Below are 16,016 nucleotides of genomic sequence, written 5' to 3' on the forward strand. Positions count from 1 at the left end.
GAGTGGAAGAGAAAGGGCACATTTCCAGAAGTTCTTTCATATGAAACATGATGGTTCTGGGCAACTCAAAATTAGTTGTTCCATCTTAGATGTATTACTGAAATCAGGCCACAGCTCCCTTTAACCCCATATCCTTTCCTGGAGTTATTAGTATCTGATAGCTCCAAGGGGAAAGTACCCAGAGTTAACTGGTTTTCCATGGCTATACCTCTCTTTCAAAATGGTTGCCTGTAGACTAGAACATTATTTGGTTTTCTTTCCTCAACACTAACCCATAAGTCTTCAATATATGCTGGGTGATCTAAAGGAAAGATATATACAAGGCATGAGAGTGAAAGAAGGAAAGATGAGCCAGCTCATTGGCTACAGCATTATGTGACAGACATTACATGTGTTCACTCATATCTAGTTCTCCTTCTCTTCCAAATACAGAGGAGGTTTGTACTCCCCACCTCCTTGAAGCTGGGTGTAGATGCATGACTGCTTCGCCATGAGAGCAGAAGTGATGGGTATCATTTCTTGGGGGAAGCACTTAATTGCTAGGGCACAACCCTTCTCTCTCTTCCCCTACTGTAATTGTGGAAGTACATGTTGCTACTGAGATGGGATACTGAGTCATCACATGGAGGACAGCGTCCTGGGAGAGTCTCTCAGACAGCTGATATTTTTTTTAATGTTTTATTTATTTCTGAGAGAGAGAGAGAGAGAGAGAGAGAGAGAGAGAGAGAGAGAGACAGTGTGAGCAGGGGAGGGTCAGAGAGAGAAGCAGATACAGAATCTGAAACAGGCTCCAGGCTCTGAGCTGGGAGTCAGCACAGAGCCCGATGTGGGGCTTGAACCCACGAACCGTGAGATCATGATCTGAGCCAAAGTCGGACGCTTAACCGAATGAGCCACCCAGGCGCCCCTCAGACATACTGACTTTAAGTCACTAAGATTTCGGGGTGTTGTTTGTTTAGGCAGCAAAACAAAGTCTGTCCTGATTTATGCCCACTATTTATTGGTCTACTCCCTTCCCAGGTCCCTTTGGAGTTATGGAGAACCTGGGCTCCTTCTGAACACTGTCTTCACTGAAATTCAGACAGGGAGGCAATGTGCTTTCTCTCATACTTAGGATATTCTTTTGGGAAATGTGATGGACTCCTTCCCTCCATTTGAGCAAAAGAGGCCTCTGTTGAATTCTATAAGAGAATAAAGAAAGTCTTTTCACAGGCAGAGGACAAAAGTGATGGTGACAATATTGAAACCAAAGGCAAAATGAAACATTTCAGAAAAAGGACACTTCCCAGTGGCTCTAAGACCACACTTCTAAGGTCAGAATCTGCTCTTGTGCACTTCCTCTTGCCTTCATTCCCCTTTTCCCCAGGACCCAATCCTCATTCCCCATCTCCAGAATTCTCACTTGGCAATCCTGGTTTTGCCAGATCATCTTTTAAATCCCGTCCATGAGTGGTAACTTTGCTCACAACATACAACACAGAAGCCTTATGCACAGAGTTCAGAACTTGGGGGCTAATCCAGAAATGTCCACTCTGTGGGCTGATAGGGACCACTTCTGAATCCTCACTGGGACTGCCGCCCATTAACAAACAGAGTACCTAGGAGGCTAGCACAGTTATGGGAACAAAGTCCAACTTTGACATATGAATGTATACGTACACACACACAGAAAAAAAAATCAGTGAGTAGCATCCAGGTTCGATACAAATTACCTCACTGGCATCTCATGGGAGGTACCAGGTTTGACAGCTTCTCAGCTCATGAATACCACCTGTGTCTTCTCTCTTGCAAATATTTCCTGGGGCAACTTTCCTGAGCCCGTCTCCTAATCTTTAATCATGGTGGAACGAAGAGGAGGTAGTGATGGAGCCTCTACTCAACTCTCAGCACCACTGCCCAGGCTTTCTGCAGCCGCCCCTCCCCATGGAAGATCAAACCACTGGTATTGCTCTCGGTGATTCTTTTACTTGGAAAATATTCACAGAGTTCCCCATTATGTACATAATATTGTGCTGAGTATTTTAGTGAATTGAGGATGACTAGGAGAAGTTGTAACACATGCGAACAGAAATAGTAGACAGGTGAGGGGCAAGAGAGGAAGAAGCAGGACCCAGTGGGTTTGAATCAACATTCCATCACTTTTTAGCAAAAGACTGAACTTTTCTTGCCTCATTGCTCATCTGCACGGGAGGAATGATGCAAAGTCCTACCTCGTGAGACTGTTAGGATTAGGTAAGCTGTTGCATGTATAGTGTGTGTCAGACATGCAGCAACACTTAATAAATATTGGCACAATGCAAACACGGCACGTAGGTCCTATCCTGGGAGCATGGTTTGCGGTGAAAAGCCCTGTTGGAACTTTGACCAGGAGAGTGTGGGGATTGATTTGTCAGTCACTGGGTGTAGAGCCCTGTCTTAGGGTTTCCTGGTGTTGAAAAAAATAAGCTCAAGGAGGAAGACATTTATTCCTTTACATTTGGAATTGGGAGGTGTCTGCCTTGTACCTTTCTCAAAAGAAACTTTTGAGTGCTCTGTTTTAATGTGTGAACGGTCCAGCTTTTCTTTCTTGGTGGGCAATAAAAGTGGAAAGAAACCAAATTAGTAGTTACAGAGAATAATATGTCTTTCCCAACTCTTCAAATAGCCCTTTGATGTTTGAAATTAGCCAATTCACCTAATAAGAACTCACAGGAAACGCACATTCAATCAGCTGCAAAAATTCAGCTTGCTTTTCACAAATGTTCAATTGAAGATCACAAGTTCTCAAAATGCATCTTGCTCAGAGGGAGACAACTGACCACAGTCGGGAAAGTCTGCCTCTGTGACCTCTTTCAGGCCTACCCAAATCCTTCTTGCCTTTCTATGCCCAGCACATTGTTTGCTCTCCAGGAATACTTTCCCTGACTCACCCCAGCTGGACAAAACGTTCCCACTCTTGTCCTTGCAGCACGTGGCTTGGATGTACATCTATCATGTCATTTCACTGTATTCTGTTTTATATTTTAGTTAGCAGTCTAGGAGTCTTTTCCATACCTTACAATATAGTTCTTGAGGATGAGACACGTATCCTGCTCTTGTGAGCTTCACCACAGCACTTGGTATGTGCTCAACAAACACTGAGTTGTTAAAAGACAGTCATTCAGTTATTCTTCACTGATCTGTATCTACTTGGTGCACAGCATTCTGGTGGGCACTGACAGGAAACATGAGACGGGGTAAGACTTGACTATAGACTCCAAAGCATTTAAAACCTCTGGAGGGGGAGCAGGTACAAAGTGATTCTATAGAGGACAGCTTGGGGGTCACTAACAACTTGGCTAAGAGAGGTCCCCATGCCGAGGCACCTGGGTGGCTCAGTCGGTTAAGTGTCTGACTTCGGCTTAGGTCATGATTTTGTGGTTCATGAATCTGAGCCCCGTGTTGGGCTCTGTGCTGATGGCTCAGAGCCTGGAGCCTGCTTTGGATTCTGTGTTCCCTCTCTCTCTCTCTGCCCCTCCCCAGCTCACGCTCTGTCTCTCTCTCAAAAAATAAATACATATTAAAAAAGAGAGAGAGAGAGAGGTCCCCATGCCAAAGGCTGGGAAGATTTGATGCCTGGCTTTGAAGGAGCCATAGCCCCGAGGCCCTGCACTGAGCCCAGCCTTGAAGCTTTGGTTGGAAACTTCCGGACAGTAGGAGGGCTTAGGCTGGGTGTTCTGCTGGAAACAACTAAATTATCCTATGGGTCACCAATTGGTTTATTTGCTAATTGACTGGCCCAGCTTTGGGCTTTAAATCCAAAGAACTAATTTCATCCTTTATTAAATACTGCATGAATCTCACCCTTTGTTCTGCAAGGCTATACACAATATACTAGAGAAACTTGAATTTACACCACAATAGTTGTGCCACTAATGACCTTCCAAATGCCACTAATACCGTACATGTTCCGCTTCTCAGTTGGATCCGAACCTGTCAGTGCATTCTGAGCCCATTGACCTCCCTCTGACACAAGAGCAGACCCCCACGCCCATGCCCGCCCCCAGCCTCCCCATCTTTCCATGATTTCATTTCTGAATGAGTTACTCTTTGGAGACCCCAATTCCTTTACACCCACTCTTTTTACATGGTGGACAATACTTTATTCGGAAATGTTCCCTCCTGTAATTACAAATCCTGTTAGTCATCCTCCTCCTCTCCCTAGGGGGATTGTGGGCTTTAATTAATTAACGTGGCTAAACCGCTTTGAGGTGCCTGGTTGAAAGGTGCTATATAAGTGCAAATTATTATTATTACGGCTGTTGACATCCCACAGCGCAAAGCCTTCAGCCCCATGCATCTAGAGACCTGAACAAAGGCGACTTCATCCTCACCTTCCCTGCTAGGTCTGAGATGGCTGGCTCAGTGGTATGGGGGCAAATCTGTTACCGTATCAACATCAATCAACTAATTAATCCCCATTATGTTGGCTTCCGTGTCCTTCTTCCGAGCAGAACCATCCTGTTTCATTTCACAAATCGTGCCCCCATCAGCTCTAGACAAAGGTCATAGTGTCCCTATGGCCTCTATTGGCCTAAAGGAGAGAAAAAAAAAAAAAAAAGGGAGAGAAAGTCAATTTGAAAAAATCAAAACAAAACTATGTTGTGATGAAATGCACTAACTTGTCCCTAATAGTCTAAATAAAACTTTCCTTTCAGCTGTAGTCCTCTTGCATACATACCTCTCTATTACCTAGGGAGCCAACAGCCCTGCAAACCAGAGATGCCCAGAAACACAGCATCGGTGTGAGGTAAGGTCCCGCAGCCCTGGCTTGACTGCTGATCGCTATAGACAAAGGCCCTCTCTGAGCTGGGTGGGAAGAGGACATCCAGAGAAGTGGGAGCCCTGCTTCAGCTTCCTCCACTAGCTCTGTGGTTTCCCTTGAGAAAGCCAGCTGCCATCAGTAGCCAGGAAGCCCTCACAAAGACAGGGGACCGTGATTTAGATGTTTTGTGCTGCACCTAGCAAACCTCAGCCCTTAACAAATGCCCAGTGCTTCCACTGTGATGGTAGCCATTGAAAGCAGCCCTGTGGGGGAGACGTGGCCTCTCGAAGGGACGCTGCTGACCAAAATGCTCCTTACAAGGTTGTGCCTCAGACCCTTTGTTAGCGTGGACGTGGGTGAGCCTCAGGGGGTCATGTCTTCATCTGCCTCCATTTATCCTCCCTATTGAAGGGCTCCTTCAGGACATCGGTCAGTCTCTGTGGGAAGTGATTTGGAGGGCAACAAAAGAACTTGGGCCCTTGGGGGGCCTTCAGAATTCAGTAAACATCTGGACATGGAAGGCCAGGTTCTCAAGCAGTCTAGCTGGGGAGATGTCAAAAGAGAGAAAAAGCTGTGTGTGCAAGGCAAGCTCTTAGTTCTGTGGTGACATTTGTTGTAGAAAAACACAGCCGCCCCAGTAGGTAGATAGGAAGATTTTTCAAAAGCTCCTCTATTTGTCAGGTTTTGTGAGTGCAATGTACTGTTTGTCAGTCCTTGTGGCATGTGTGAGGAAGTAGAAGTTTCGCATGGCTGGGGAGCAGCATGTGATGGATGTTCTGATTCTGTATGGGCGATGAATAACCCACGATTGCACAAGCCTGTCCTGCGAGTTGTTGTTAAGCATTTCTGTTCTCCTTGAGGTTTGTAAAGTACTTTCTAGTCAAGGTGACTTGTTAGATTCTCCTCATGAGCACATTTTAATTGACCAAAAAATGAAGTACTGAAGCTAAGGGATTTACATTTCGTCACATGGTGAAATTCAGGATCTGAACTCTTGACTCTCAACATTCCCTTTATTATTGAATCAATCCATTTAGAGCACATTAGTCAGCATGATTCAACATTAGTCACATGGCACTAATCAGCATTCCCCAGGGTTCTCAAATCTATCGTCAAACAGCAAAAGAAATTGGCCTCTATCAAAAGACAATGGAAAGCCATTTTCATCAGTATTCACGGGATGGTGTGCAGTTCAGCTCTTCCCCTACTCTCAGGAACCTTCCTCAGTCATCCTAGTGGAAATGATTCTATCTCCCTTTTCTTAATGTTTACTTTTGGGAGAGAGATAGAGAGAGAGACAGACAGACAGACAGACACAGAGAGAGACAGAGAGAGAGCACATGCGCTAGAGAGAGAAAGAGAGAGATAGTGCAAGCAGAGGCATGGCAGAGAGAAAAGAGGACAGGGGATCTGAAGCAGGCTCTGTGCTGACAGCCCTATGTGGGGCTTGAACTCACAAACCATGAGATTATCACCTGAGCCCAAGTTGGGTGCTTAACCAAGTGAGCCACCCAGGAGCCCCAATTCTATCTCTTTTAAACATATCACATTGTTTGAACCTCAGTAATAGGTGTCACAGTTTGCCTTTGATTAAACTTATTTTGTTTTTGAGCTAACTAGATTTTGAGCTACTAAAAGAGAGGGAGGGGTGCCTGGGTGGCCCAGTCGGTTAAGCGTCCTACTTCGGCTCAGGTCATGATCTCATGGTTCGTGGGTTCAAGCCCCACATTGGGCTCTGTGCTCACAGCTAGCTCAGAGCCTGGAGCCTATTTCAGATACTGTATCTCCCCCTCTCTCTGACCCTCCCCTGCTCATGCTGTCTCTCTCTCTCTCTCCCTCTCAGAAATAAATAAAACATAAACAAATTTTTTTTAAGTAGAGGGAGCATCGCCCCTAGTCTTATATCCTCTGAGCACCATGGTTTACAAACAACAGATACCTCAAAAAATACCTGCTGAACTGAACTCACTGAAATGGAGCTTAAGTCATATTCCAGAAAGAACACCACGTCCTTCTGGAAGAAGTTTTCAAAGAAAATCAACAACCTGAATTGATTTAACATCTTTTGGTATTATTACCTGGGCATTTTCACAAATGCAAATTGTTAGCTCTGCAAAGATAGCCAAATGGCTTCCAGGTTCTAAAAGAGGAGTGTGGATCCAGTCTAACTATAGTCCAGGCCTTGAAATAAAGTTTTTTTTAATATAACCTTATTCCAACTGACATTTTGTTCCATGTTTAAAAAAATGTGGAGACAGGAAAAAACATTTTGGGGGAAAAGTTGTGTTTAGTCTATAACTTTGGACCCAAATTCATATCCTGCTTTCTGCTATAAGCACAAGTAGCTCTTGTTCAAGTATCTTTCTAACATAGTGCATAGTAGCACATACTAAAGTTTCTGCTTTAGAGAGATTGTGTTTTGGGTGGGGGACCTGCATCTTTGGTGCTGATCCTTGGTGGCATTACCAATTGTGATACCCTACATCTTTGTTCTAGACTCTACCAAAGAGGGTCCTGTTAGCATTTTTAATATATAATATTTACAATACAATATTTATGTGCATTTTAACATTATGCTACAAGCCTAACCCTACGGTCTGTACTATTGTACCCGGGGGTCTAATCTCTGCAACTGGGCTCCTCTAAAAAGGATGTGTCACTGAATATTCATCTCCCCTTCTCTCTCATGGTAAAAGAACTCCCAAAATTTAGGTAGGCACATGGTCCCCAGATAAACAACTACAATTTTCCAGTCTTTCCTCTCATATACCTACAGATTGGTCAGCATGATATAAGCAGGAATAATGCATGTAACTTCTGGTTAATATCCTTAAAGGAAGGAGGATGTCCTTTCCTCCCACCCTCATTTTCTACCTCATACAAATTCTGCTACCTGGATGGAGATAATGATGCTGAGCCATTGTAGACCATGACAATGAGGGCACTATCTTAGGTGTGATGGGGCAAGAAGCTAAGAGCCTGGGTCCCTGGACAAATACATGGGATGAGCTGCTATACTAGTTCTGGACTATATTCCTCTGCAATGCTATGTGAGAAAGCAGTAAACCTCACTTTTGACTTATATTATGTGGACACTGTTAATTTATATTATGATTCCACCCAGCCAAACTTACAACCCAACTCAGGAACTTTCTTGAGGGGTTGCTTACAATAGTGCATCTGATCCACCTTAGCTTAGGATTTCAAGATTCAAGATTCAGGACAGGAGGGGAATATCACAACAGAAGCTCGTGAAGCCCGAGAGATAAGTTGCCAGAGGGGCTGCCATTATGCAAGATGAGAGGCTCCACACCCATTTCTGATTTTATAAAATCTTAGGAGCCCTGAGTACTTGTGAAGGGCTACAAACCCAATTCTGAGGTAGACCTTGCCTTTCTGGAACTCAGTCTGCTGACCTGAAAATAAGGGCGATGGATGAGATGAAAATCTCTCATTCTTGGAAGTGTATAGAGTTTTAACTTTGGGAGGAATTAAAGTAATTTTTGTCAACTAATCATCTAAGTTACGCATAAAGCACATATGTTGTGCAGAAGATCCCTCTGGAGACTATGGAAAGATTATACCCCCATAGCAGAGATAAAAGAAGTTTCCATACAGAATACATGAGAAGACTGTCCATGCAAACACAACAACAAACTTATAATCACACACAGCTGTGTAGCAATGGGTTCACTACCTCCAGAGGAAGTTTAAATTGGTAAATGTCCTTGGAAAGCAGCTTGGGAATACATAGTAAAGATTAAAGTGTGCATGCCCTCTGACCAGTCGTTTCACTTTTTGTGTATACCTAGAGAAACCCTCACATCAGCACACGAAGAAGCACATGTAACAGAATTCACTAAGTTAACAAATAATCGAGATTTCCATCAATAGGGGAACGGATAATGTAGTATATTCATACAATGAATGAGGATACCTCATTAAAGTAAAAGAATGGGATCCATGTGTATCAATATGGACACATTGTAAAAACACAACATTAAGTGACAAAAGCAAGTAGTGGAATGATGTGTCCAGTAAACCATTTACACAAACTTGGAATGCACTCAAAACAAATCATTGTATTATATTTGGATTCACATACATGTAGAAAAGTTATTTAGAACGAGGGAAAGGATATGTATCAAACCCTGGAGAGTTTCTACTTCTCTGAAAGGTTGTGAGGTAGGGATAGGTACAAAGGGGGTTTTGATTTTGTCAAGTTTTGTTCCTATTATTAAAAAAATCTGAAACAAATATGACAAAATTTTAACATTTGCTAAGTCTGGGTGTTAAAGTCATGGGTTTTATTATTTTCTGCCCTGTTCCGTATTTAAAATATTTTATTTTGCACAAGGAAAAGAAAATCTCTCTTTGAAGCTAATAGCCAGAGTAAAAGAAGTAAACAGAGCAGGAGTTGGTGTGAGAAGATGCATGGAGGCAGGGAGTGTGAAGTAAATGTTAAAAAAGAGGAGAGAACCAGTTAAGGGGTGTGCTTCCTCATTTTCCCCGGGAAGTTCCTCCTTGAGAGGCAAGCAGGAGTCACAAAGGACCATGCCTTGTCCCGCACAAGCTTTTTGAGGCTGCAGTGGCACCTGGTAGCCCAGGGACCACATGACAGACCTGCTTTGCTCTCTTCTCTGTGACCTCTGGGAGAGGAGTTCACTCTCTCTGCTCCATTGAATCCCAGGGCTCTCTGCCCAGGCTCCCACAAGAATGCCAGGCTGTGCCAGGTGTGGGGGTTGTATTTACCAAGCAGACACCTCCATACCTGGATGGAAATACATGAAGAATCTTCTGGGTCACTTTGCACCCGTTAGGCAGAAAACATTTAGATGTGTTACTAATTCAAACTGAAATCTGATGAACGTAGATGGTGGTATGTGGGGGAAGAGAATTTTTCAATAAATCATCTAATTGGCTCAGGGTCTAAGAAAATGGGGTGGAAGAATCCAACCCAACTTTGTGACAAGGGAACAAATAGAGGAGATTAATGCCTCTCCCAATAAGCTTCAAAATCCCAATAAGCTTCAAAAGGCGGTCAAACAAACATTCTCGATTTTACAAGAAAGATGAGGTACGTAGCTTTCCAGCCCTTAAGAAAAATCACTGTTTCATTGTTTTCTGATTTCTTCTGAGTCCCTATTGTAGGTGGTTGGGAAAACAGGAAAACTAGCTACATTTGCAGAATCTTCTCTGGACCCATCTCAGGGTGTGCTGGGCCCCCCTAAGATTCCTCAGCTCCATCCCAAGGTTTATGCTGCTTATTCAGAGCTAAAGTAGCAGAGGATAGCACCAGAATCCAAATTCAACCTGTCATGCCTCATTTCAATTTTTTAAAAAACAACATAGAAACCACAATTCTGTCCTGCTGAGAAACTAAGGCATTATCTTCTGTCCTTAACAATTTGGCTTTTGATTTTCAAATTCTTGCTAGATTCCTGAGGAAATGGAGAAGGTAGGGCAAAGGAAGAGTGAATAAGGAGCCCCTCTTCATTCTCCCAGGCCAGCCCGGCTTCCTTACCAAGTCAGCAGGCCTCCACTGCCCTGAGCCCCACAAAGGCCAAAGGCGGCTCCGGGAGAGACTGGCCTTAGGTTTTTCCTAGGCTTCCCGCAGCATGAGCAAAACAGCCTGGCTCTTTGCAATGACAGGATAGTAATCTTTATTCCTGGCCTGACCCCGAGGTCCAGGGGTCCCAGCTGTGACCCGCGGGACACAGCATTTGGGGCTTGTTGGGGAAACAAAGAACACGACCAGAGCAGAATATGGGTCAGGATGGAGTTCACTGTAAAGGTCCCCTTGCCCTTCTGCAGCCAGGCGGTTCTGTGGGCCCACTCCATGGAGGCTGATTCCCAAAGCCGGCTCCTGCCTTCCTTTCCCCGCTAGGCCCCCGGCACCGTTAGCCTTACTCTGAGCCAGCCCAAACTCTAGGCTTTGCCACCCAGTGGGTGCTGGGGATTTCATGTGGAACTCTGGGGACAACAGGAGAAAAGGATCAACGGGAGCCACCCCCACACCCTCCACCTTTCTCACTTCAGTTGCACAAAAGGGCTGACTCTCCGTCTGTGGTGACCTGGTCCCTCTGAGTCTGAACCATCAGGAAGCTGGTGGCTGCGAGCTCCCTCTCCTTTGGGGCCAACTGTTTCCAGGGTCTTGAGCCCAACCTTGAGGCCAGGATCACCACAAGTGCAGGACAAAGAAGATGCAAACAGCACAGTATTACCATGGTAATGGCCTGAGACCGGCAGCCTCCTGAAGATGCCGGGAGGGTGGGTTTTCTTTTACTTTTTCTTTTCTTTCTTTTTTTCTTTTTCTTTTCTTTCTTTCCTTTTGCAAAAGGAGAATAGTTCCGCTTTCAATTTTACTACAACAATAGCACAGACTGGCTCCTTCAAGTATTTCAAAAAGCAGCCTGAGAAATCTCTAACCAGGCCGATTTATTGTTCCTCCCATCCCAGGGAACAAAAAGGCAGGAAGGGTATAAGGCCCCCAGTTGCTGGCTGTTCTTAGCATCCTAATCCTTGAGAACTGGTGAGGGGAATGGCCTGTGGAGCCGGTAAATCGAATTCTGGCCTCACCTTTTATTCCCTCCCTCTGCTCGTGCACACAGCAGCACTCCAGGTATTATAAAACCTCCTGGTTAGCAGGGCGGTAGGAATCTTAGACTTGCTAAGGGGATAAAAGGCACTGAGGGATCATTCGCGCATTCACTGACAGCCCCCTCCCCCGAAAAAGGGTAGCCTGTATGGACTGTTCCTTCCCACCACTCCAGGCTGCCTCCATTACGAATACTGAACGTCCAGCCCCAAGTGCCTTTTTTAGCAGGTACCACAGAGGCTGCCCTCACTCTTCCAGGCCTTCCCCCTCTCTGTCTCGATGCCTCTCAGACACGGATTGTATTGCCCCCCTCAAGCTCCCAGCATCAGGCACCAACCAACCTCCGTGGCAATTTGAGGCTATTATGTCAGAGCAACCCCTCACACCTTGGCCTTGGCCTTGGCTGCAGGTATCTCTCCAAGGTTACCACCCAGGAATCAGAAGTTTCTTTGCCTTAAATCTGGGGAATTATAGAGGGGCTTTTTTTTTTTTTTTTTTTTAGTTCAGTCACCTGGTAAGAGTGGGGAAAAAAAACTTTTATGTTCTGGTGTGTGGAGATCTCCAGCTACAACTCTACTGAGCTAAGTGATGATAAGTACACCATCTCCAAGGAGAATCAGATAAGCTGAAGGGTTAAGGCCTGTGGAGATCATGCAGGCCAATGACTACAAGCCAAGGAAGAAAAATAGTTTGCACTGCAACCTCCATACACAAACTCATTATACACATACACAAGTCACCCATGAAATATGTCATGAAACAATGTGATACGTGTGATATAATCTGAGAGTTTTCTATTCTCCTCTATTACATTTTTCAAAATTCTGGTTGTGACTCGTTAATTTCATTTCATGACCCACCAATGGGTTGCAACACAGTTTGCGAAGTGCCGGATCAAGGTCAACACTGTCATTTTTAAGTGGACAAAACTGGGGTGCTGGAGATTTTCTCCAGATTACACCAAAGCTGAAACAGAAATCGGCGGGGGGGGGGGGGGGTGTCTCTCCACTAAAGGACAGGTCTCCATAGTTTTCTCAAGACCAGAGCTCTTTCTTATTTTCCCAAAGCCTTGGGAGCACATAGCTATTGGGGAGGGAGTTCCCCAGAGATCTGTATTTAGTGGCTTTTCTGCTGCCTCAGAAAACCTGAGAGAGGGAGAGATAGCTGGGCAAGGGATGGAGATAAAGCTTTAAAAGCTACCAGGGGAGGCAATGAGGTCTCCCACACATTTTAATTTACTGGTTGAGGTCCCTGCAGCATCGGCCACGTCTCTGAACTTTTCTCTCTCTGGGACACACAGCTACGGGTCAGCCTCCTTTCTCCTTTGTTTTCCAACTTTTTCTAATAGTGTTTCTTTCCAGGTTTTTAACCTCTACTAATTCATCTTAGGCCTCTCCTTTCTCTAAACAACCTTCTATTTCCTGTCAAAATCGTGATCTTAGCAATGAGGGTCAGAGGCAACTCTGTGAATCTTGTTTTCGCAAATATTATCCTAAAAGTTATCCGAATTAGGTCAGGCTTAGAAATGCTGTTTACCAAAATGCCCGGAGATCAAGATATAGGTACCACATCAAGGCTCTGCATACAAGCCATCTGGGCAAAACTGCCTCTTTTCCTCCTGACATTGCCTTGTAATCTTCAATAGAATTTCTTAAAATCTTCATTTAAGTTTGCTATTTAGCTGATTTCTAATCTTTTAAGAAAGCCTCTGAAAATGAAGAGCCAAAAGCCACACTGTGTACTGGGTAAATAAGAGTTCAGCTTTCTGATTGCTTATGAGTTATACACCCTCAGAGAGTATGTAACAAAGGGGCCTGCTGTTTGCTTTGCTTAATCTGGTCTTAAAATCTCTGCTTCTTTGTCAGAAAACAATATTTGCAATTGTAAAAAAAATATTTACCAAGGAACTTGGATAGCAGAAGTCAAAGGCTAAGAGCCAAAGGTCAATAGTTCTTACCCCAAATTTCCCTGGACCTGAGTCCCTGCTGTGGAGCTCAGCTGTACCAAACAAACAAGCTGCTTTCCGGGTCCATTAAGAAGCGGACGTTTAAGAAGGGGAAGGAAAGGGGAGGCTGCAGCCGGCTCCTCAGTCCAAAAGCATGAACCCTCCAGCCTGCCCCACAAAATTCCTGCTAGATCATTGCATTGCCGTATGTCTCCGTGGGAATATTGGAAGGACTCGCCCTGCTTCATCAACCTGAGGAAAGTACCCCACTTACAAAATCCTAAAAGGGCAGATATTCCTCCCACAGACAGCAGTGACAGTATGTTCTACTGGGGGTTTGGCATAGATGTTCACCTATGCATCCTGGGGGAGGGTCACCCTGGGGCGGGGGGGCAGATGTATATCCTCACTCTTTGGTGGGGACCATTCTCAATCTACAAAGCAGCTTTGGACAACTGGCCCTGTGGGCTAAGTTCAACAGTGTTTGAATTTACCTCTCATGTTCATTATTTTCTGGAGAGCCCTGCAATCACCAGAAGACCCAGCATCTGGGAACCACCATTGTAGAGCAGTGAGTTCCAGCCTGTGGCCTTGGGCCGCGCTATTGGGAGCCAGAACTCAGCTCCTTCTAAGTCCCAGGCCCATGTCACATGGTACAGGTCAGCAAGGCCTGCTGGGACTTGAGTAATGGGAACAGAAATGGAGTAACCAGAAAGGGCCTGAGGAAGTAGTGGTCAGGGAGCCATGACGAAGTGTCCCCCAGGCTGCCAGACCAGATGGTGTTTCACTTTGCTAAGCAAGAGGGCTCTGGGGCGATGCTAGGCCTTCCACACTGGTGTCAGAGGCTTAGAGTCTGGTTCCTCACTCCACAGGGTCTGCAAAGAACACTGGTGCTTGGCAGTTCCTAGGCTAGTGCTTTAACTCTCATGCTTTGCCTCACTCTGTTAGGAGATTCTATTGTTTTCCCTCCGCTTCACCTTCGCCTTCTGTTACATTCTTGCCACAATTGCCAATCTCTTTTGATCTCATCAGGATAAATATCATTGGTGAATTCATCTTGGTCTTTGTTTCTGCCCTGAAGTAGCTTCTATCAGGAGCACGGCAGTAATTATCACCAGTGATGGGCAGCACTGTGCATAATCAGCTTAAAGAAATGGCTTAATCCAAGGGTCTTACCTTGAAGAACCAGGCCTTCCTTCTGGATGGTATAGGCAAATGAGGTGAAGGGAGCCAGAGGGGACTTGGCAATGAGAATCTGCACATAGAGCATATTTTCCCAGAGTTAGTCAAAGGGGACTTCATATCAGAGATAAACCTCTGTTCACTCCCCTTCCCACTTTGAGACAAAATGGTGACATGTGACTATAAGCCATAAAGTTTATTTTAAAAAAATTATTTTAGGACCAAATGAGTGTTACTCCTTCAACCAGCCAATTGCTTTGGAAGGCTGTACATTTATCCCACCTATTCTGCCACTGAATGCCATATTCTTGAACCAGTTATTTTAGAGATGTTTCCTTATTTTATGTCTCAGGCTTCAACAGCTACCTTTTTTGCCCAAAGATAAACCTAGACTAATTCTCTTATTCATAAATTTATTTATTCATAATTCATAATTATAAAAATTTATAATTTTTGAATTTTGAAAAAAATTCATAAATTTTTGCCCAAAGATAAACCTAGACTAATTCTCTTATTCATAAATTCACTTATTCATAAATGTAGCTATTTTGCTAAAAAGAAATTCAAAACTACCCTTAAAAGATAAATATTTACCATAATTATGAATATTCACAATCACTTGGTAAAAGCTAAGTCATGATAATTTGCTTTGTTGGCCCCAGCTCTTCACCAACTCTGTATTCATGGCATTTGCCCTGTGACTACATTTCCTCTTACTTAGGTATTTCCCTGGACTGTGGGTTTGCCCATATGACTTACTTGGGCTAACAGGTTCTTTGCCTAGGCTTCGAGAAGCCTCACATACCTCCCTTTGCTCTCTTATGCTTCTGCTGCTGCACGAGAAAAATACGTCCAAGCTAACCTGCTATCTCAGGAGGATGAGAGACACCTGGTGCAGTGCTGGCCAGCCACGCCCAGTCTACATAGCTGACCCCCAGGAGAACCACATACACATTAGTTAAGTGCTTATTACTCTATGCCTCTGAGATTTTGGTGGCGTTGTCATGAGGCATCATTGCAGCAAGAGTCGACTGATATACCAGCCAACACAAAATATAAAAAAAAATATATTTTGAGCAATGGCATTCTCCTAACAAAATACCTACTTTAAAAGTGATAGTTAAGGGGCGCCTGGGTGGCTTAGTCGGTTAGGCGTCCGACTTTCGCTTAGGTCATGATCTCGCGGTTCACGGGTTCGAGCCCCGTGTCGGGCTCTGTGCTGACTGCCAGCTCAGAGCCTGGAGCCTGTTTCAGTCTGTGACTCCCTCTCTCTCTGACCCTCCCCTGCTCACGCTGTCTCTCTCTCTCTCTCCTAGAAATAAATAAAACATTAAAAAAATAATAAATAGTTTAAAAAAAAATAAAAGTGATAGTAAAAAAAATAAAACAAAAAACCAGGGGATAGTCATGGGGTGCCTGGGTGGCTTGGTGAGTGAAGCGTCAGACTTTTGATTTCAGCTCAGGTCATGATCTCATCCTTTGTGGGATTGAGCTCTGTGTCAGGCTCT

The 16,016-nt window shown here is 44.5% G+C and overlaps 1 protein-coding gene across 1 annotated transcript in view; it reads right to left on the reverse strand.

The window, feature by feature from the left end:
- Positions 1-4,116: 4,116 nt before the first annotated feature.
- Positions 4,117-16,016, reverse strand: part of RAD51B (RAD51 paralog B) — a 568,552-nt gene continuing 556,652 nt past the window's right edge. The window contains exons 10-11 of the mRNA XM_039240745.1: positions 14,503-14,581; positions 4,117-4,552 (exon numbers count right to left, since the gene is read on the reverse strand). Coding sequence (XP_039096676.1) covers positions 4,545-4,552; positions 14,503-14,581 — 87 coding nt within the window. The 3' untranslated portion in view covers positions 4,117-4,544. The remainder of the gene's footprint in view (positions 4,553-14,502; positions 14,582-16,016) is intronic.

This window comes from Hyaena hyaena, unplaced genomic scaffold (genome assembly GCF_003009895.1).
Source record: "Hyaena hyaena isolate Hyena2069 unplaced genomic scaffold, ASM300989v1 scaffold_179, whole genome shotgun sequence".
NCBI classification, from domain to species: domain Eukaryota; kingdom Metazoa; phylum Chordata; class Mammalia; order Carnivora; family Hyaenidae; genus Hyaena; species Hyaena hyaena.